This window comes from Prorops nasuta, unplaced genomic scaffold (assembly GCF_024137725.1).
Source record: "Prorops nasuta isolate Cenicafe-Biocafe unplaced genomic scaffold, Cenicafe_Pnas_1.2 PNAS00003, whole genome shotgun sequence".
In the NCBI taxonomy this organism is placed as follows: domain Eukaryota; kingdom Metazoa; phylum Arthropoda; class Insecta; order Hymenoptera; family Bethylidae; genus Prorops; species Prorops nasuta.
In genome coordinates, this window is record NW_027116800.1 from 11,316,286 (window position 1) to 11,339,045 (window position 22,760).

Here is a 22,760-nt window from a genome sequence, read left to right on the forward strand (position 1 = left end):
AATGACGATATAGGAGCTACACGTGAAAGGTCGTGAAATCTCCTATCATTACAGATAGCCTACTGACATACATCATTATTAATCTACTCGAGCAACTTTCTTGCAACAATCTTATATAACTACTCGCACAGCTCTTGCAACTTTGTTCTCTCATCCACCGAGCCTATATTACTATATATATGTATATACATGGTCGACCGAACCGAGCCTCTCGAGTCGATTTATTAATCGTGTATATTTATTATATTATTAAGAGCCATCGACAATGAATCCTTGTTGAACGTCGCGTCTCGACACGTGCTTTGCAATATTATCTCTGTTTCTTCCTACTCTCCTTTTTTTCTCTCCTTTTTTTCATCGCTTTTCACAGATAGAGTCCGGTTACTGCCTCGGGCTTTCTGCTTATTCAGCATACAGCCGGACGTGACGTCAGTGGGACACCGCGCGTGTAGATTGCAGATGCCAGCTGCGACTCGACACCGCAAAGTTCTTCTTCTGCTTCTTCTGCGCCAAGAATTCGCGACGCTTATTATTCTAACCTGGCTAGGGCTTCGCATTACGACTCTTATTCCGTTCCGTTTCCCTATCCTATCCCCCCATCGCGTCCCCCTCCATTCCTATTTCAACCCCCAAACTCTAACCTATTATTTTCTAATGTGTATACAACAACGAGAAAAAAATAACTCTCTCTCTCATTTATGTAATATAATAATATGTAACAATCACGTTAAATATGAGCTATATATTGCAATATCAAACATCTCTCTCAGTCATCGTGAAAAAATTTAAAAACAAAAATTGAAAAGGGTAATAATTGTACTTCTTTGTTCGTTAGAATACAAACATAATAAAAGGATAGTATAATAGTGCGTATAGCCAGACCTTTCGTCATTTTAGGTGAATCTTTTTCATGTGCGTATATACAGTTACACATTCTCAGTTCCCTATGTTTGTATCGAAACGCACCGAACGAATATACCGAGAAGAGAGATAACTCATTTATGTAATACAGAAATATGTAACAATCCTATTATAGGAGCTATATAGTGCAATGTCAAACGTCAGTGATCGTGTAAAACTTTAGGAATGATATATAAGTGGTAAGAGTAATAATTGGTGGTATCGATGTAGGACGCGAGTTAAATTGCGCTATCGAAATTTCTGGATCAGCGCTTGCGAACTTGTTGCTATGTCCTCCGGGAGGAAAAAATTGGAAAGCACGGCGCGTGTTTGATCTTATGCTGTTGTGATCGAAGGTCGTGCCGCGCTGCGCTCTAGCGTGTATGTATGTATGTGCACGTATAGACATACACAATTGGAGTAAAGTTGAAATCAATTTTATCGAACCATTCGGCCTTCTACATTGTTGCACTCTACTTGCCAGGGTCTGAATCTTTTCAGAAATAATTGCTTCTAATCTCCGACTAACACTCGATAATCGCTACTTTATTATTTCTTCACTGCGGCGAAGCGCTACCACATACGTCATCGGTTCCTCTTGCCTAAGCATTTTCTCGCTCTCTCTCTCTCTTTCTTTTTTTATTTTTTCCTTTTTTCTTTCTTCTTTTTTTTCAGTACGAGCTACGCGAATGTATGCACACACACACACACGCACACACACTACACACTGCACCACCCCCTCTAACAACTCATATTACTCTACTTTGTGCTATTACATACTCTCATATTTTTGTCCCTTTCCACTTTTATTTTCTTCGTGACTTACTTATGTCATATTTAATGTTAAATACACGCGTCTTATCCGCGCAATAATATTAACACAATGTATAAACTATTCTACGCAGTAGAATTTTATTAATATTTTGTTTCTATTCTACGTGACTTTTTCATCAGGCTACGAGACTGTGAGGGGAAGAGTGAAAAACGATCGATATAAAATGGTACTCTTTATTATCGTTCTTTTCTACTTATTGATGGTCGAAATATATGAAAGCGGATAACCGCGCATTTGGAGATTTCCGGTTAGCGCCGGAACTGCTACCATATTTGTCACTGGAGTGTTATTAACGATACGTCTTTATTGTTTCAGGAAGGAGGAGGGATGAGACGTGGAGGAGAACGAAACTCTCTTTCGCGTATATAGAAGAACCATTAAACTGAATATAGTACTATATATATAGTATAGCACAAAAGCATTCTACGATTCACCGCTTTTAACTCGTACTTATTGAATATTTTGCTGATCGATGATCTATTATCACTTACAAGGCTCGATATTTGCTAAAATATTTGCGTGCCGCGGCAACATTTGAAAAAGGAAGCTCTCTCAGCAAATTTCATTCCGTCGCTTTTAGCAAAGGAAGCTTTTATTCGCTATACATCAATCGAAATATACATATTTATATGCTCGTCAATTTTTATGCGAAACATTGTACAGTACAAATCGTACATCTAATTATTTATAGGCTGTATACATTTTAAAAATAACTTTAATTTAAAATTAATTTATATTTAATATATATAATCCTTAATCATTTTTTAATTATTTCTGAGCTAGAAATAAATATATTTTTGAAATTGTATAATGATTTATCTATAAGCTGTATACCTTTTAATAATAATTTTTTAGTTTAATAATAACTTATTTAATAGGTAATCCTTATTAATTTTTGGATTATTTGTAGGCTCTAAGCATAAATATATATATTTTTTTGAGTTTCTTTTCATCAAATTTTCTTCCCAATTTACAACTTCTGTAGTGGCGCAAATTAATCTCTCACCCGGTACAACGCGTGTATCATGATTTGCACACACGTAAGGTAAAAGCATTCGTGAGCGCACAAGCTGAATCCACATTTCCCAAAGAACAATACATTAGATGAGTTCTACTAACAAACTATTGTCCGGTAATTGTCGGTTTAACCATTCACCATCCTGTCGCATCACGTATACTCTTCAAATGGCACATGCGCGCACGTGTGCGTGTGTGTGTGTGTTAAAAGAGAAGAGAGAGAGAGAGAGAGAGAGAGTCGGAGCCTGGCCAAGCCTATCGGCTCCTCCCAAGTAATGCAATCTAACGCTTAGCCGCAACACAGATCAAATCAAGCGCATAATTGCTATCAGCTTGCTTTTCTTACGAACTCTTTCAAGATAAGCCAAAGTTGATCAAATTTTTCTTTCAATATACCTTATGATAGTGCCAGAAGCAAATGCTCCCAATTCACCATATACTATGTAGATAATGTGTTCAATTTTAAACCTATATTTATATACTACTCTTTTAAATTTATTTCTAAAGAAACATTTGTGTTTGGAAAAAATCTTATCCCTTGAGTGAAATTCTTAAATTAGAGTATGTATTGGGTTTTGTTAGGAGAGAGACGAATGTACGGTGTTAAAAATCCAGTGTAATTCGATCTGGGATGAGAATGGAAGGAACCGAATGAGCAAGAGCAGTTTTATTATAGAAGAGGAGAGGAGAGGAGAGGAGTGGAGTCGGTATTTGCTGGTACGTCGGCTGAAAGGGATGAGAAGAGTGAACCGAGATAGAGCAAGGGTTGAAAGCAAACATCGTTAATTCGCACGCTAAATCCCGGCCGACCGCTGAAGCAAGAGGGCAAAAAGTCAACATTACCGCGGTATCTATATGCTCCCCAAATACTCTGCAGCAGACCATGTAATGCAGACTCGCGTGCTTCTTCGAACGGCAGATTTTCCCTCGACTCGTACTCCTCCACCCCCTCCCTCCTTCTACTTCTCCCTGACTCTCTTTATCCTTCCATGCTATCCCCCCCCCCCCCTCTCCTACCTTTCTCAATTTCAACCATCTCGTCCTCCTCTACACCCCCTTCTAACCCCGACCCTCACCTTTCAATTGTCTAATTGGCAAATATATCCTATTGTTTTTCAATGACTCGATCGATAAAGCTTCCAAAAGCCTCTTTTATATTTGTCCAGCGAAGCGATAGCAAAGTTCGATGCGCTGCTCCAAACAAGAGGAACGTTCACTTTGGTCCCGTCCAGTCCCATCTTTCCCTGACCCTGACACTAAACTCGAGAACGTGTCAACGAGCCTCGTGCGACTATTTACATTTCGTGAATCGTTCATCTTTATCCCATTATATGCACATGGCCAACCTCTCTAGTGAGAATGCCTGCAAAACATCATTCTTAGCTGATTTATAATTGCAGTTATGTACTACTTTTATTACAATTGACTTTCAAATATTAGCAAAATTCTGACAGAAACCGGAATTCTAAATTTCACTTTTGAAACAAACTGGCAGAGATGTCTGTATTTTAGTTCTCATTCGCAAACGGATTATAAATTTATCAGACGTGGAGTTTGCAGTTATATTGATAAAAGATAGAAGTAAAATGCTTCAATATTTTTATTGGCAAAGTATATAGTGCAATAGCAGCAATCACAAAATAAAAGCATATTATAATTCTTTTAACAGTCGTAACGAATTTCTGTATTATATAGATTAATATAATGCAATCTGATTCCGTTCTTGGAAATATATTATGTACAAAATAATTTGTCTTATATCATATAATACAAAATTAGACATAATTAATCAGTAGTTATTTTACTTTTTAAGCTTCTTATACTTATTAAGGCGGGCATTTTACGCATGTGTAAACTGCATTTAAAGCTTAAACCTTAAGGACGAGATTGATTAAAATATCGACCAGCATTGAGTTTTTTCACTTCACATAAGACATTCAATACATTTATATTTAAATCTCGTGAAACGGAGGTCGATTTCAATGGAAAATTATCCGTCCTTAAGAAATTAAACACCAAAAATTGGCCTTAATTATCAATAGCTAACCATCTATCAGTAACTTGTTCTATTTGTTTTGTAATAATAGGATTTCTTAGGCGTATTTTTACTTCGAGTTGACCACCAACAGCTTTTCTGCCATCCATTAACTGAAAAAAATATTATTAATGAAAACCAGAAATCTCTATAGTTGAATAAAATAATGCTATAATTCATTACCTTATACGAATCGTGTATTGTGCACTGAGTTTCGAGGGCTTGCAGCTTAACCGACACAGTACCCAAAAGAGTGTCACTCCTAAAGAAACCACTGAAACAAGAAAGACATGAGACGCATCTGAAAATATATATGTAAATACAGTTTTTTTCATACCCTATAAAGTTAAAAATAATACATATATTACTTTTACTATACGTTAGTTACCCTTTTGCCCAAACTTGACATTTCAACGAGTGTCTTTTAAACACTCGCTGACACTGTCTTGAGGTTCGATCTACAATTCCTTTCAACAGAAATGTAGCATTGTATTCAGGATTCCTCGTATCTCTTACAGTCGACGTTCTGTCGGTAGGAGCGTTATCACTTGGAAAAGGAAATTCGTAAATGACGTACGTGTCTCCTTCTTTAGAATAATTCGTACCTCTTATTATTGAAATTTCAATATCACCGTCACTTAACTCTGTACAACTTCTACAAGTAAACAATCATTGTTTAAAAAATCCAAATATTATTTATACAATTAAATGAAGAATATACTAATACTAACTGTACAATAGCATATGTTTTTGTCTCGTAATGATGCTGAGGTGGTGGTAGCGAATCTCGTTTTCGGATTTTCAGCATATCCAAATCCCTCGTATAGCTAAGAGCAAGCCGTTCCCACCTGTTGTACCCTGGTACGTCTCCTAATGCTTTAGAGTGGTCTCTCGTTGTTAAACACCACTATTACAAAATAAATTTTTATAGGCTATTTTAGCTATTTTATTCTAAAATGTAACAATCGTACATACTTTAACTTGTTTCATTAATTGGGCCTCAAGGTTCTCATATATTTGTTCATCGGTTGCAGATGCTTCATCTTCTTCTAAGCAGTCATTACTAGATATTAATGTAAAACTGTCACCATCTGCCGGGCCTAAATTGTGCGATGTGAGTTCCATTTTAGCCACAGGAGATAATGGTATAGAATTCATGTCGACTGGCAAGCCACACATACTGGCTTGTATCAGCCGATTTAAACCTTTAGACTGTCTAAGATAATCCCTTGCCAGATCCATATCGCCGTCCTTTTTAGCACTTAAAGCTGCCTGCTTGAATTCGTGCTGTCGTTGTAATAATTCCTTAGTTTGTTTTTCCGCTCTTGATGTAGCTGGCTTTGGTCTTTTAGCTGTAATTTTCGATGATATAATTTTTAAATAAACTAATAAATTTTTTAATAATCTTTCATTCAAGTACCTCGGTTTCCTCTAGCTGGTGGTGTAGGAGGTTTATCATTCGGTGCCTCAGGTCGATCTCGTGTTTGCTCAGGTGCAGCAGGTAATTGTTCATCTTTGTCTTTGGTAGCCTCATCAACTGTAACTGATGGAGCATCTACAGCCTCTTTTTTAAATGAAAGTGGTGCATAACCAGGTGGTGTTGGAAGTTCGTCAAAAGGAACTGGTTTTCCACGAGCAAAAGCTTTAAGAGCATCTTCAAATTGTTTACAAATACGACCGTATCTGCGTGCTTTAGATGAATTTTCTTCGTTTTCTGCCGCTACTTTAGCACGTTGATAAACTTCCAATCTCTCTTTCAATGCATCGCCGATATCTTCAGTACTACCACTTCCTTGTAGCTTTTCAACTGTTTAAATGAATTGCTAATAAATTATAAGTTTTCCAAAAAGCTTTGTATTTCTTATTAATTAAGAAACAAGTTTACCTATTAATGGTGCTTCTGGTTTTGATTCAACATTTTCTAAATTTTTATCCGTCGCTGAGGCCGAGGACATTGAGGCTATGGGTCGATCCGGAGTAGGTGGCATGTCGGACAAATCAACAGTTTCTCCATTTTTTATCGCCGCTATTACAATATCGAATTGTTTCGCAGTTTTCGCAAATTTTACAGCTTCTTCCGTATTTCCAGCTTTTTTCCATGCAACAGCAGCTAATCTGTACTCTTGTTGTCTTTGTATCAATAAATTAAAGGATACTTCATCTATAGGTGACTTTTCTGTTGGTTGCTCAGTCACAGATATGCTTTCATTTTCAGATGGCTCATCAGGTGGAGTAACAAGAGCTGGTTCATTTACTGCAAAATAAATTTGAAAATTGTAATTGTTACAAGTATCATTAGTACTCGTGATTTCTACTTTTATTACCTGCAGGCTGTTTCCTTATAGAATCATCTGTAGCTGAGGGTGGTAAAAGCGGAGGAATGTTGCTTTCATCAATGCTTCTACCAGCTTTAATGTCTTTTAGCAAATCTTCTAATGTTTTAATACCTCGTCCAAATCGTCTTGCTCTTCCACCATCATTTTGATCTAATGCCTTTTGTTTTGCTAATTTGTATGTATCTAATCTTTCTGTTAATAATTTGTACAACTGATGCATAGAATCATTATTTTGCCCCTCCACAGGTTCTACACTTTCCTTCTCTGAAAGTATTTCATCTGGCTCATCACCACTAATTACTCGAAGTTCATTCTAGTTAAGTAGAAAAATTGAATTAAAATTATATAAATAGAAACATTGAAAGAAACAAACACACTTTATTCCTATTGTGAAAAGAAAATAATACCAATAGCTCTGGGTCATCTTCATCTCCGGATAAATCTTCATTGTCTAAATCTTTTAAACTCTCCGCTACCATAGCATCTAAATTTTGGTCATTATTTGGTTTTGCTCTTGCTACAAAAACAATTTATTATATCAATTGTATACTAGAAATTTACATGCTGATTGTAACTTAACAAATGCATAAACTTGAACAATGTACCTCTCTTAATAGGCTTCTGTTCACCCATTGTTAAAGCAGCCAATTCTGCTTCTAAATCATCATCGTCTTGCTCAGCTGCCCCAAGTTGATTATTAAATTCATTGATATCTGTAGGTACTTGAAAAATTCCATACTAAACAGAAACAGTATTATAAGATGTATTATTTTCTCAAAAAAATTTTGGTTAGTAAATACAATGAGAATTACTTGTTCTAAACTGTCAGGTGTCCTTTTTGGTTTTGCCGATAGTAATTCCTTTTTTCTGCCAAACATTTTATTAGCTTATAGCTTAACTACGCAAAGTTGCTTCCGCAATTGCTTCTGAGCCAAATGACAAGATTAAACGACTTTATGACTAATTTTAAGTGCAGTTCATTCTTACGTCACGACTACAATTTTAATTGTGTATGCTTATAAAGAGATACGTTATGAGGAATGTATAATTTGTCCTTTCTTGATAATTTACTGATATATTAATCTACTAATTAAATAGCCAGATTTTTTGGCTGCTTTCCGCCGCAATAGCTTATAATTACTCTATTAACTGTTTACAGCTTAACCTTAAAGGTGTCTTTACACGTAAATCGTAATAGCCGTAATAGCTAGTAATAGATAAATAGCTCAAAACTTGAAACAGCTGCACTATACATAGTATACACCTGTATGCATGCGCCAATATGCAATAATATGCACTTTCGCTACTCTCTTTAGTTCCTCGTCTGTTCCTATCTATACTAGACAATAACTTACGCACAGATTTGACACATCAATTTCACGTTAAAAAATACTTCTGAGAAAAATGCTTTTAACATACAGTTTTTTATAATTTGTTGAAAAAGTGTGGGCGTAAACTTTTTGGACCAATCAATATTGCACCATCACACAAATACATATATGATTTTGTGTATATATATATATAAGCATACGCGACTATTAGCAAAGTGTTACGCCCAATTGTAAACGGCTCCTTAGTCATATGATTCTCTCGTGAGACAGAACGGTTCTGTTAGGTGTTTCCAGCTCAATATTAGAATCAATCATTAAACTTTTTGTACTAAAGTACATATAAATAAACAAACATGAAGGGCTGCATGTTTAATATTGACGGTGGTTATTTAGAAGGACTTTGTCGTGGTTTCAAATGTGGAATTCTTCAGCAAAGTGATTATTTGAATTTGGTGCAATGTGAAACACTTGAAGGTAATATATAGACTTACAATTAAACACTTAAGCTAAAATCATTCTGAGATGTTTGTTTTTCACAGATTTGAAGTTACATCTGGCTGGAACAGATTATGGAAGCTTCTTAGCAAATGAGCCATCTCCACTCTCTGTTAGTGTCATTGATGATAAACTTAGAGAGAAGCTAGTTGTTGAATTTCAGCACATGAGAAACCATTCTGTTGAGCCATTATCACAATTTTTGGATTTCATAACATACAGCTATATGATTGATAATATAATTCTTTTAATCACTGGTACTTTACATCAACGTCCTATTTCTGAGCTGATTCCTAAATGTCATCCACTCGGTAGCTTTGAACAAATGGAAGCTATTCATGTTGCATCCACTCCAGCAGAGCTGTACAATGCAGTATTGGTTGATACTCCATTAGGTAAATGAAAGCCAATATTTAATTATTTATCTGATCATAAATTTTAATTAAACGTATATTTTAAATTTTCAGCACCCTTTTTTGTTGATTGTATATCTGAGCAGGACTTGGATGAAATGAATATTGAAATTATTCGAAACACACTTTATAAAGCTTATTTGGAAGCTTTCTATAAGTTTTGTAAAGAAATTGGTGGTACTACTGCAAATACTATGTGTGAAATACTTGCTGTAAGTTAATATAACTAAAACTATTTCATTTACAAAACTAATGAATTAATTTTATAGTTTGAAGCTGATAGACGAGCTATCATTATTACTATTAACTCCTTCGGAACAGAGCTTGGTAAGGATGATCGTGCAAAATTATATCCTCGTTGTGGACGTTTGAATCCTGATGGATTGGCAGCTTTGGCTAGAGCAGATGATTATGAGCAAGTTAAGGCTGTTGCTGAATATTACGCTGTATGTGTTATTTAATTATTTTATTAAATTAGATAAATAAAATGTTTGTAAAATAAAGATATGTAATTGCATTACTTTATTTGCTATACAGTAAAAAGCAATGTTTTAATTCTTATTAATTTTTTGTAGGAATACAGTGCTTTATTTGAAGGAGCAGGTAACAATCCTGGGGACAAAACATTGGAGGACAAATTCTTTGAACATGAGGTAGATCAGCATTATTATTTTAAGAGAAGATATTTTTGTTTTGCTTTTTCCAACTCAATAATTTGAACATTATTTTAGGTGAGATTAAACGTGCACGCCTTTCTCCAGCAATTCCATTTTGGAGTATTTTATAGTTACTTAAAGCTAAAGGAGCAGGAATGTCGCAATATTGTCTGGATTGCAGAGTGCGTTGCCCAAAAGCACAGGGCAAAAATTGATAATTACATTCCAATTTTTTAAGGCCCAGAATAGATAATTGAATGTATTATCCACATATAATGCTTACACCGACATAAGTTCTTACTTTTAAGAACCAGCCAAATTCTTTATCCATTCCGATCTGTTTTATTTTAATCGGCTTAGTATAAATAAAAGCCAGTAATTAATTCTGTTTATTTCTAGTGAAAACACAAAACTGTATTGAAAAATTGTTAATAATGTTACTTTCAATGCACTTTTACAGCAATCAAGCTGTTTTGCATTGTGTCAAAAAATTTATTAATGTTATATATATATTATAATAACAATTGTGTAGATCATAGTATTTACAATATATGTATTTCTGTAACAACAAATCACATCAAATCATAAAGTGCTGTATATTATTTATATATAAAAAATAGATTTTAAAACTTTCACGCATTGTATGTAAAGTGAATATGTAAAAAGAAATATAAACAACTGGTTGTTAATATTGTTTTCATTACTTAAAGGAAAGCGCCGACTCCAAATATTTATTTATAAAATTGAAATTTGATACATATGTATGCTTCCCCTAGCTATTTTTCTTGATTGCAACTTTTTATTTTCCTTAAATTGTTTGAAGCTAAAATTTAAAAGTTTAAGGTTTTTTAACAAACTTTTAATTTCATTATGCACAAATGAAAAAGAGACTAATTTATATATAATGAAGAATATCTTACCTAATATTTGATCTTCCAAGGGAATTAAATCTGCATTTTCTATCCAAAATTTATCACCTATAATATCCTCTGCTAGAACCACTACTCTTAATGTTAAGTTACTTGATGCATTTGGTATACGTTTGCGTATTAAAGTTGTACCCTTTCTAAATATAGGAAGCTCGTTATTGTAATTTATACCAAACTTTTGATAAAGCAATTCATTTTTATCTGATGATACAGTTCCCCTTAATTCTTCTTCTGCCTAAAATGAAATATAATGTAGACTAAGCCTTCATAAAATCATAATATTAATAATTAAAATTTAACTCTGATAAGATTTAAGCATTACCTTGGCTGGTGTCATTTTGCTTTTCAATACCAAGTTCCAAAAGCAGGTATTATATAAATTATTAATATGAACATCAGCTTGTCGCCATGATAAGTAGTCTCGTAAATTTTTATTACTAGGATATAAGACTACTCTAGCATCAAAAGAAGGTGGATATAATAAGATTTTAGTTGGAAAAAATTGTGACCAGTAAAATACATATGATGATGAAAATAAGGAATTTACAATTGACATAAGTTTGGAAGCTAGAAAAAATGTACTATTAAGCATAATATGTTATATTCTATGTCCAATTGTATAAATTACCTCTACGATTATATGACTCTGTATCTTTTCGGAAAATAAAAGAGTATTCATCACTTTGTCCATAAGCTAAAAGTATTTCATTATAAGTATCCATAACATTTACAGCAGCTCTGTTCATCAACTCCAAAGCAGATAAATCATTTGGCTTATTAAATTCATGTTTGTCACTAAACTTGGAGAACTTTTTTCCATCAATTCTAACTACAATCCAACAATTTGGTAAACAAGTATCTTCACGTTCAAACGCTTTCACATAGTCAAATTTACTCTTTGCCATTGTTATTGATAAATTAATATTTCTTTTGAAGATATGATTGTATACCTTTTTAATTGTGAAACACAAATTAATTCTTTTTTCATTCATCTAATTGTTTTTAATAACGTTCATAACACTAGGTGAGACAAAATGAGTAAACTTTCAAGGCACACATCATACAGTCCAATACAATTATCAAATTCAGATCCAGAGTAATCCAGACATTCCAGACCCAGTCATTCCACTTCCAGACATTCAGACCTTCCAGTCTATAAGTATAGTGTTGACTTTGGAGCGTCAGTTCAAGAATCCACGTGTTCTCTTTCGGTAAAAGTTTAGGTTAGGTAGAAAAATGTTTATCTATCAATTTGATATTTAGAGGGGAATCTTTGGAATTTATGACTACATAAAAGTCACGCTTACTGCATGTGCATACATACTACGAGTACATTGTTATTTTAAAGTATTGCTAATTGATCTATAAGCTTATTTTTTCTGGGTAATGTATATCAGCTCTATCATTAATTTATAGTACATATATGTTTGCAGGGGGTCCTTAACTATTTCAACATAATGGATTTACACAGAAGATTTAGTGAAAATTTAGCATTAGACTTATCCATATTTACCTCTGTTTGTAAAATGGAATCAAATATGGTATTAAGTCATTTAGTGGAATCTTTTAATACAGAGATAGTACTAGCAGACAGTGGTATAGTAGATAAATTGAAAACATTACGAATGATACTATATAGTGAATACAGATCAAAGTATAGTAGTATAAACAAAGGGATTAATTTATCTCAATGTTCCACAATTAATAACATGAATATCTTTATTTCAAGATTATTCAATATAGTGAAAAGAAAAAAGTATTTGGAAAATGAACAGATTGCAATATTAAATGATGTTATAATATTGCAGTTGATGTTATTTTATAATGACCTACAATTTAAACAATGCTTTCTAACACTAATTACCACAACAGATATCACTGATGGTTTAAATGAATCTATAGAAGTATACATAAAAAAAAGTGAATACTTTTTGGATGTTCTACGTCTAAAAAATTTTATAAAAATATCTTTAGATCAGAATATATTAAATGACCTAAAAGAGATATGCCTGAATTATATTGCAGTTTGGCTAGAAAATAAAGGTCAAATAAACTGGAAATTGTTTTCTTCAATTTTACCAAAAATGATAGATGCATTTGATAGTAAAACTGTTATACTGTTTATTTGGAATTTGATTTTTGAAAAATTGAATTGTTTAGGTGATCTCCTTGGAGCATTAAGTATTATGGTGGATACATGTATATTGAATGAAAGTAGCAAATCTAATGATTTATATTATGAAATGTATGAAAGAAAAGAATTATGGGAGTTAATTTTAAATGGTATGTCTAGTAATATTCAATTACACAGAAAACAATCTTTATTCTTGTTGAAAAGAATCAGTGATTTTTTAAATAAAATTATTCAGGAAGATAAAACATCAAAAGATGAATATAAAAAATATCCATTTGTATGTAATGGAAAGAATGAATGGTCAATTAAGAGTATTAAAATAAAGTTTTTTTTGGTAATAGAAATATTAGAGGAGAAGCCTACTCATTTAATTTTACCAACTATGTGTTATATACCTGATTTATTAAAAGGAAGTGAAAATCATTCATCATGTGGTGGGAATTGCTTTAATATAAAGTGGATTTTATGTATACTTAAGAAAATGATGAAACACAGTAGTGAGGCTATTGTCAAACTAGGTATATCATATTCATGCAAATTGGAGAGCAACGCTTTTAATGCAGAATTTTTAAATATATTTCTGAAAGCTCTTAATAATACCTTTTTATATGAAAGTACTACTGATGATTCTCCAGAAATTGTGAAAGAACTTACAGAATTATTATATCGTGAAACATTAGCAGATGCAGAAATGACAAACAAATTTATAAATGGTATTAGTCAAATAGCATGGGGACCAATTGCTTTATTCTATGTCTTATTAGCTTTAGAAAAAGTTTGTTGCGAGTTAAAAAATGATATAACATGGAGCTTCTGCGAAGTGAAAAGTGTTAAAAAAATTGTTTCAACAAATTTAATTATTCACTCATATCCTATTAGAATTGCATCTCAATGTTTAATGCTCAATATAATTTCATACTGCTTAAAAAGCATAACAGACTATAGATCATTTACAAATTTATTGTTGGAGTTTCCATCAAATGAAGCTATGACTTGTAATTCAAGCCCATACTGTGCAATTGCAAATCAATTGAAGGTTCTAACAAAACCATCTACAAGTCAGGATTTTATCATTAAGGAAATTCAAAACTATCAATATGATAAAATTCATGCTGGCTCAAATGCTAGAATGAGTCCATCTGCTTTTGCCTTAGTAATACATCTCCTTTATGATTCCTATCATATTCAAAAACCTAATAAATTTGTTGATAAACTTTTCTTTGAATTTCGTTTGACAATTGATAGTGTATTGAACAATATTGACCAAAGACCCTATGGAAATATTCCTGTAATTTTTGATACTATTGAATTATTAGCTTGTTTAATGAAACAAAAATATTCTTCAAAATATGAAGAATTTAGAAATCTTGCATATCCATATATTGATTCAATTTTAAAGTTCTATACAATTATACGCTGTCACATTGTTACAAAAGCATATCCTGAATTATTTTGTCCAAAGAAAATATTAAACTATCTAAATGTAATAGAAGTTTTTTTCACGACTTTAAATGAAGCAACCCCCTTATTTAATTCATTAGAAGCAAAGAATAAAATTTATACACAATGTGAACACCTTTTAAATAACGATATTCACATAGATAATGTAGAATATCATTTACTATGCTGTTTGCACCTTTTGCATTTATATGAAAAAATTTTCTCTGTAAATATTTTAAAATTTACAAAATATCAAAGTTTTATACATAAGAAACTTTCTCTTGTCTTATCAAGCTCTGGTAGTTGTAATTACAAAATAGTATCATCTTGTTGTATGTATTATGCCAGAATATTGTATTTATCGTTAAATCAACAAGGCATCAGTAAATCCACTGATCAATTAAAACTTTTTACATACCTAGAAGATCTCCTTGCATATGGTGGAGAAGAGATTGTTCCCATAATATCAGGTATACTAAAAACAGTTATCATTGAAGATAAGTTAGAAAATGAATGTGACAAATTGAAATTGAAGAATCTTCTATCACATTGTTGGAAAGAAACATTTTCAATGGGAAAAAACAAATACTTTTGGAAGTCTATAAAAGTTCTCAGTAAAATTCTTATAAATTCTAAACTCAACGTGGTATTAGTAAATGATGAAGGTCTTATAAATGAGGTAAAATCATTAAAAACAAATATGAAATTCAAGATTTTTATGATTTATGATTATCAAATTTTAAATATTTCTTAATTTCTAACATCATATAACTATTTCAGTTCTTACAGAAATTTTTGGATGAGTCTGAAAGAACACCTAGATTAAAACTGATTTTGCTAAAAGTAATAATAAGGGAAGAAATAAAGGAATATTCAAGTTGTTTCAAAAAACTGCTATTATCATGTTTATTACATGTGGAACTCATTCGCCGTGATAAAAGGATAGAAAATCAAACTATATCATATATTTCAGAAAAGTTTCAGAGTACTAATTTTGGTGATGAACAAATACACTTGTAAATAAAAATATACGACATGATTTATACATACTTGTACACAATATTATTTAAAAATTATTTTATATATTTCAGACAGTGCAGTATTGATAAACTAATAAAATTGCATTCTACTATAGCTTTAACAGCAATAGTTATAAATAATAAATCATTTACCTCTGACTTATTTTTATCTATCCTAGAGGAACTTTTAAGGGATAAAAATAAAAGATATTATATGGATTCTTACTTGCATTTAAAAAAAACAAGACTTATGGAAATTTTATTACTAATACAACCAGTTTTAATGGAGGTAAATATAAAAACTTAAAGTCATTCAAAAATAAATGTAATCTTCTTTACAGGAAGACTGTTTAAAACTACAAGGTGTGCTATGCGAATTACTGCTATTAGAAAGTAATCAATACAATGTACGTTTATTGCAACAGTGGCTATTAACTAGGATTTATTTATATAACGAAAAATGGATTCATTATCAATTTATGAATTTTTTTCAAAGGGTATTCATTTTTTTAATTGGTTTTTTACACTTCCAAATATTTTTTGACATTCATTAAGTATTAGGGTTTATTTTAGTGTATTAAGACACGTATTAGTTGTGCAGTAGGTGCGGCATCAATGACTTATCATCTTGCAACAACACTAAAATCAGAATACCAGGTTCATTTCATTGAGTCAATTTTACCATTAATTGCTCAATGTTGTATGGCTTCCAATCACAATGTGCGCTTATATAACCAGGTAATAATACATTTTTCTTATTCTTTGATATTATCTAAATATTCACTTAATATCATTCCAGTTTGTATTACTAGAATTAAATAAACTATTTAAAGATATAACTAAAAGAAAATGTGAAAAGTATGACGTAATTTGTCTAGCTGCTGTTAGTAATTTAGAAGAAAATAATTTTAACGATCACTCAAGTGTTAAATGTGATTTTTATCTTAACCATTTCCAAGTATTATCTGATTATAATTATGAGGTAAAACTTTGTTAAATTATTATTATTTTTATACTTGATACCTAACTTATAAATGCTTTAAATTATTTGAATACTGTTTCTTTAAATGCATAGACAATTTTTTTCCAAATACCTCGGCTAACAGGTATGGGCAAGGATCAGTGGCTTGAACCAGAGTCATTTGAGAGATTATTGTATTATGTACCATCAAATTTAAATGTTGATATCATCAAAATTCTTAAAGCTGACCACAATTGTGCACTAAAAGACTTAACAATTTCAAAACGTTTAAAAAATGATACAGGTTTTTTTTTTACTATATGATTTTTACAAATATTTATATTCAATAATAAGCTATGGTTTCAACAGGCATGCCTAATCCTTTAAATTATCCTGAAAAAGAAACATTGAATTCTTTTCACGATGTTCAGAAAAAAATTGATCCTTGGAAATTTGAAAACTTAGATTCTGCTAAACATACCTCTGATAATAATGAAAACGATGGTATTATTTTGGTTGCTTCTCTTATTAATCGACAGCCAAATCTTGGTGGACTTGTTAGAACTTGTGAAGTATTTGGAGTAAAACAAATGATCATGCATGATCTTAATGTGATAAAAAATAAGGAATTTCAGAGCCTCAGTATGACAGCTGAAAACTGGGTTCCTTTAATTCAGGTAACTTGAAGTTTTATTAAAGATGTGTAAAATGTTTCTCTTAGCTTTATTTAATAATATTATTTTAGGTTAAGACCCATGAATTATTAAATTATTTAAGGAAAAAACAGGTTGAAGGATGGGCGTTAATTGGCATTGAGCAGACTGTTAATAGTACGAATCTTTTAAACATGAAATTTCCTAAGAAGACAATTCTGGTGTTGGGGTAAATTTATTAAACAAATTATAAATAATTGAAAAGTTTTAGAACGAAATAGACACATCAGTTTTTGTTATAGAAATGAAAAAGATGGTATACCAGCAAATTTGATTCCTGTATTTGACATATGTGTTGAAGTTCCTCAAATAGGATTAATAAGATCCTTAAATGTCCATGTGACTGGTGCCTTGTGTATATGGCAATATTGTTCTCAACATAAATTTATATAATTTATTATTGATTATATAAGATAAATAATTATACCATACAGAGCATTGTAAAAGTTAATCAAAACAAATAATATACTATAGATGAAAGTATTTATTCATAAGACTTATTTAACATTGTATTTCTAAATTTTCTATTTAAAGAATAAGCCAATTAATTTGTTTTACACATTATAACCGATAATATGACGTTTTCCAATGCATTCCCCAATATAAAACCAACAAATCACTTCAGTTGCAACAAGAGTATTGAGCCAAGCTTCTCTCACTGTTAAATCACGATAACGGCCAGATTTGGCAGATTGCAACAAGTTTGATATTCCACTTCTAATAGCAGGTATATCAGAAAACGAGGGTGGTGTCAATTCTACTTTGGCATAACGTGCAATTATGCTTAACTTTGGTTTGCTTTCAGTAATCAAAGCTGAAAAAAGATAATTTAAATTATTCCATTTAATATTATACTTGTATCAAAAATATACTATTTTAAAAGGTTAGAAAAATGAATGTTATTTAAACTGTGCTTAGATATTTTGACATAACGTTCAAGGTTAATTACTATCGCAATAATATTGATATACATAATAGAAACATTAATATCCAAAGATTAACAAATGTCTGTGATTTTTATAAAAATGAATTTCATGACAATAATTATTATATAATACTGCTACCATGACTTATATTGCTAACCTATCTTTTACTGTTCATTATGTGATAGGTACTTACTTTGTAACAATGTTTTGCTTTTTGAAATAAGAGCTGCCATTTTGTCTGATTTATTTAAAACGAAATATTGTTTGTACTTGTTTTATACCGTTTTATCTAATATATAATTTTAATAACTGATATTGAAAACCCCAAAGTCAGTTTTACAGATTTCATAGGTTTACTCTTCTGTTTTAATTCCACTCTTGCGCATAACTTTCTGGTGGAACTGCGAGAAGTGCGAGTCAACGAATCAACTGAAATGAAAGCAGATCGAAGATCGAAGGACGGAAAAGACCGGATTCAATCGAACATTGCCGATTGGGTAACACCATGGGTGCGTTCCAAGTCACGCATATGTATGCGCGTAGTAAGCACTTAAATTCTATAATAAATGTGACATAAACTGTACATTCTATGCGCTTCATGCGTAATTTGGAATGCACCCCATGTGCCATGAATATGAACAGAGTTCCGATTATACATATGTATAGAGCAGATGAGTAAACTGAGTTAAGAAAACAAGAAACCACTACGAATACATAGGTATTATATGTGTAAGTAAATAAGAGCTTAAGATAACAACAAAGTATTATATATTTAATTATCCAATTTATTTAAGAAAACATTTAAATGACATATTAATAAAGAAAATTCTTAAAGGTTCTATTGAAATTGCTTCCCTTCTTTTTCCTGGTACATATAGTGAAGGTCCTTGCAATCTTGTTCCGAAATATTGACCCAGCCAGTTGGCTTGACATGATACACTGTAAAATAATAATTATAGTCTTAAATATCTGAAGGGATTTGGAATACAGTTTATTAAAAATATATGAGCTGTTTGTCTTACCTCTGATAATACCTCCAGAATAAGCATCTCTAAAAGTAGCATGGTAAATCGATCTTCTTCCAAGTTCATAAGCTTCTTCATCTGTTAAATCCCAACGATGGCCAGCATCCAAAGCACCAAATGCAAAAATTGAGCCTGAGCCTACGCTGAATATTTTTCCTGGTATACGTGTACCATCAGAGTCTACATAATATAAACCAGGTCCTCTCTTGTCCCAACCCGCAAACATCATCCCCATGCTTAATCCCATTCCTTTGTAATTATAAACCATATTTGATAAAAGTTTGCTAGCAGCCGCAATAGAAATGCGCTCTCTATTTCTTAGTTGATATATTCTGCATTGTTTGGAGAGAACTCGATCCCAATAAACACAATCGGCTGCTCCTCCAGCAATTGTACCAATAAGATAGTTATCAATTTCTACTATCTTTTTCATGGAGGATGATCCTATAAAATATCTATGTTAACAAAGACAAAAATAATAAATATTACAATAGTGAATAAATGTTATTTACCGATATACTGGCCTCCAGTTGCTCTAGAATCAACAGCCATAATAATACCTCCTTGGTATTGGAAAGCCAATGTTGTAGTACCATGATCAAAGTGGATCTTTAAATGTTTCCCAGTTTCATCAGTAGAATCGGTAAGACGCGCTAAATTTTCTGCCGGCTAAAATAAAATCATATATATATAAAAACATACTTAGCGAAACTAATTGTTTATAAGCAATTTGTTATTCAAACTTTAAAAGAGGTAACCACATGATACAGCAAAATAGAATATTCTCTTGTTTCTCTACTTACATTTATGTATGGTGGAACTGCCAATTGTAAGTTATTTTCGAAATTCTTACTGTACATATCAATTTCACCAAATAATTCATTTTTCACTCTTGTATTGCTAAAATCAGCAAAATTATTAAGACCACAAACGTCGGCGAGCGCCATGTTATATAGATCTATGATTCTATATTAGAATGCTTGTCATTCTTCTTCTTTACTTTTTGACTATCGGTTTCTGCTTCAAGATGACAGATGGAGCAGTAGTACGGAATCAGCAACAAAGTCCGCCTGCGATAGGTAACCTCCAATACGGATCGATCGGTAATGCTCCAACATAAGGTATATGATCATTTACAAAGATATATCGTAGGATTATTTAGATATTTTAGCTTTAAGTAAAAATATTTAAAAATAATCTAATGTAAATACTAAAAATGTTTAATTTCTACTAATTATACTTATTTCTTTTTCTAAACTCCCACTAGTCCCACTACACTATATATAATTTTGTGATTTAAAGCTGGTTCGGGAGCTAGTGCCATCTGGAATCAAAACGTCACAGTTTGAAATGGTTTAAGATATTCTGTGTAAGTGTAGATTTCATCCACTTCAATCTCAGCCCCAACATTCAATTTGATCAAGGTATATATACAGAAAAAACTGCTTTATTTTGATGCATTATTAAAAAAAATACATGTAAATTATTATTCGTTAAATATGTTCACAGATGAATAATTTTTAAGTGTGAAAAAAAGTAAATGAAAAGTGTTTTTACAAAAGCCCCAGAAACGTCCCAACACTCCCAGTCTGTAGAGTATACTGTCGGAAGTCAGGGTAGCTACGTTTGGAAAAATTAAATGAAGTATAAGGATCTATGATGGAACTACAAGTAAAATTAAATATATCTAGTGTGCTTCATATTTCATACAAACGTAAGTGACTTTTGCATACTTATAAAGTATAAATGAGTATACTTGTGTGTGTTGTTTAATGTCGCTCAATAAGTATATTTTTATGTTTAAAGCTTAATAGAAGGGAGCAAAAAAGTATAATTGTTCAAAATATATTGCAAAAATACTCTATATAAATACGGACGGCAATCCTAATGAGACTTACTTTTTAACATAACCTTTCAAGACTAGTCCCTATTAGTAAACTTTTCGATAAATTTTTTGTGCACCGTAGTTAGGTAGAGAAAGCACGGAGGTAAGTTATATGAATTTTCCGAGACAGACAGTTTTAGGTGTTTCATAGGAAAATTAAAAAAAAGTAAGTTGGAAGAAAAATGGAAGGATTTTGGTTATTGCATTGTGGAATTGAGTAGCAAAAAATTAAAATTTGTATTTTTATGCAAGGAGATAGAGGGCATTGTAAAATGGCTGAAATCGACTAGGAGCAAATAAGGACAGTTTTATTTCGACATTATCGCGACGCAAAATATGTTTTGGTGTCTTACTGGCGGTGAGTTGTTAAATATCTTATACTTACTATTGTCAATATTGTAACGATTGTAACAGTGGTCCGGCTCGGGGTCAATATGATATGACGTTGTACTAGGAAGGGTCACGTGTACGAGGGTAAGGCATGTATGCGCGAGATGTGATTGGTCCGTTTCACGATCGCACCACCCATAACCTTACGGCGCATCCTCGTCTCGTTGTGATATGTAGAGTCTCCCTCTATTCACTCTGCGTTATGGCATGCGCTGTTTGCTCGCCGAGGAACCAAGATAACGATAACATATGCCCGTTTTCCTCCTCCTTATTTTAGTTTGGATTTTTCATTTTTTTTATAGTCATTAAGACATTAGCAGAATCCAACACAACATTCTCGCATAGAGACAATATTTCTTCTAAAATCAATCAATAGAAAACTGTAAGATATTTTTAGAAAAGCATATTTTTGCATATAAAAAATGTAAGATTGGATGTTACGCATAAAACTTAACTATAGATACATCATGATTCTAAACAAAGTAAAAGTTGGTATAAAATATACAGAAAATTCGTAAATCATCGTGATAAATGTAAAATTATGATTGACCTTTTAATAAGAATCAATACAATATTCAGAGCTATGATCATTATAGAAAGCTGTGGGTCCTAAGTTTAACACTAGATTGTTAAATTTTGTATCATTGCAATAACTTTACAGTAGATGTAGCTGTTACATATAATATAAAGAGTCGTTCGAAATGGTTGAAAAATTGTTCGACAAAACGTCTATACAATTAGTTTAGCGGTTGTTCTTGTATACGTATATCCATACTTAATATTATAAAAATGTATAATATCAGAAACTTCTAGGCATACTAATAATAAATTGTGTCATACGCTATTATACAATATAGATAACTCGTTTGAAAATTTTGAAAGAAAATAGAATTTCTCTTTTAAGTACGCGCGCGATAATCTGTGAAGGATTAATATAAATATAAAACAGAGAAGTATCACAAAGATAATCGTTCAAAATGTATATGTATATCGTTGGTATAACTGCTGATGCTGCTTCGAAACATAGGTTAAGATACTCGATAACGGGTAAACTTCGTATAACGAATGGAAACTACTTGTTTTATCGTGATTTGTGGGTCACCGAGGTCGAAGGTGCCACGCCAGATTCGATAAGTTAACAGTTTTCTAGCATTAATGCCTATACTTGCACGATTTCCATCTTGTTTTTCATCTTCCTGATGAAGTTAATATGCCAGCTAATGTTCTCCTTATTATTTAATGGTTTTTAGTTCAGATAAAGCAGCGTGACGTCACTATACTCTTTCGATTCCGATGAAGTTTTCTCTTATTAAACATAAA

The 22,760-nt window shown here is 31.8% G+C and overlaps 6 protein-coding genes and 1 long non-coding RNA gene across 10 annotated transcripts; 3 read left to right on the plus strand and 4 right to left on the minus strand.

Annotated features, from left to right (window-relative positions):
• Positions 1–4,347: 4,347 nt before the first annotated feature.
• Positions 4,348–8,073, minus strand: l(2)gd1 (lethal (2) giant discs 1). Of its 2 annotated transcripts, none has more exons than XM_066724942.1 (11): positions 7,936–8,073; positions 7,729–7,861; positions 7,531–7,640; positions 7,112–7,436; positions 6,673–7,041; positions 6,208–6,594; positions 5,763–6,139; positions 5,519–5,694; positions 5,176–5,442; positions 4,971–5,061; positions 4,348–4,900 (listed from the first exon to the last, which is right to left on the minus strand). In XM_066724942.1, exons 1-11 carry the CDS (start codon positions 7,999–8,001, stop codon positions 4,781–4,783), a joined length of 2,421 nt encoding a protein of 806 aa, XP_066581039.1. In that variant the 5' UTR covers positions 8,002–8,073; the 3' UTR covers positions 4,348–4,780. The 2 variants fall into 2 exon arrangements, with proteins under 2 accessions (XP_066581039.1, XP_066581037.1); XM_066724940.1 differs by having other exon boundaries at positions 4,971–5,088.
• A 714-nt stretch (positions 8,074–8,787) lies between these two features.
• VhaAC39-1 (V-type proton ATPase subunit VhaAC39-1) lies at positions 8,788–10,707 on the plus strand. The gene is made up of 6 exons (XM_066724943.1): positions 8,788–8,928; positions 8,994–9,344; positions 9,417–9,574; positions 9,632–9,808; positions 9,938–10,015; positions 10,094–10,707. The coding sequence occupies exons 1-6, from the start codon at positions 8,808–8,810 to the stop codon at positions 10,253–10,255; spliced, it is 1,047 nt and encodes a 348-aa protein (XP_066581040.1). The 5' UTR covers positions 8,788–8,807; the 3' UTR covers positions 10,256–10,707.
• Positions 10,705–11,939, minus strand: THG (tRNA-histidine guanylyltransferase). The gene is made up of 4 exons (XM_066724944.1): positions 11,576–11,939; positions 11,270–11,514; positions 10,939–11,182; positions 10,705–10,841 (listed from the first exon to the last, which is right to left on the minus strand). The coding sequence occupies exons 1-4, from the start codon at positions 11,937–11,939 to the stop codon at positions 10,795–10,797; spliced, it is 900 nt and encodes a 299-aa protein (XP_066581041.1). The 3' UTR covers positions 10,705–10,794.
• A 126-nt stretch (positions 11,940–12,065) lies between these two features.
• Positions 12,066–17,697, plus strand: LOC136772167 (probable methyltransferase TARBP1). Of its 3 annotated transcripts, none has more exons than XM_066724938.1 (11): positions 12,066–12,170; positions 12,381–15,200; positions 15,302–15,537; positions 15,613–15,829; positions 15,882–16,037; positions 16,114–16,278; positions 16,340–16,522; positions 16,616–16,805; positions 16,871–17,178; positions 17,247–17,383; positions 17,457–17,697. In XM_066724938.1, the coding sequence occupies exons 2-11, from the start codon at positions 12,405–12,407 to the stop codon at positions 17,605–17,607; spliced, it is 4,539 nt and encodes a 1,512-aa protein (XP_066581035.1). In that variant the 5' UTR covers positions 12,066–12,170; positions 12,381–12,404; the 3' UTR covers positions 17,608–17,697. The 3 variants fall into 3 exon arrangements, with proteins under 3 accessions (XP_066581035.1, XP_066581036.1, XP_066581034.1); XM_066724939.1 differs by having other exon boundaries at positions 12,134–12,158; XM_066724937.1 differs by having other exon boundaries at positions 12,154–12,294.
• ATPsynG (ATP synthase, subunit G) lies at positions 17,681–18,567 on the minus strand. Its single transcript, XM_066724945.1, has 2 exons — positions 18,334–18,567; positions 17,681–18,028 (listed from the first exon to the last, which is right to left on the minus strand). The coding sequence occupies exons 1-2, from the start codon at positions 18,371–18,373 to the stop codon at positions 17,769–17,771; spliced, it is 300 nt and encodes a 99-aa protein (XP_066581042.1). The 5' UTR covers positions 18,374–18,567; the 3' UTR covers positions 17,681–17,768.
• Positions 18,568–18,904: 337 nt separating this feature from the next.
• Prosbeta5 (Proteasome beta5 subunit) lies at positions 18,905–20,135 on the minus strand. Its single transcript, XM_066746940.1, has 4 exons — positions 19,969–20,135; positions 19,678–19,834; positions 19,163–19,609; positions 18,905–19,079 (listed from the first exon to the last, which is right to left on the minus strand). The coding sequence occupies exons 1-4, from the start codon at positions 20,110–20,112 to the stop codon at positions 18,979–18,981; spliced, it is 849 nt and encodes a 282-aa protein (XP_066603037.1). The 5' UTR covers positions 20,113–20,135; the 3' UTR covers positions 18,905–18,978.
• Positions 20,136–20,541: 406 nt separating this feature from the next.
• On the plus strand, positions 20,542–21,067 carry LOC136772092 (uncharacterized). Its single transcript, XR_010822412.1, has 3 exons — positions 20,542–20,589; positions 20,675–20,879; positions 20,972–21,067. It is a non-coding gene; the product is annotated as an uncharacterized lncRNA (long non-coding RNA).
• The last annotated feature ends 1,693 nt before the right edge of the window (positions 21,068–22,760 follow it).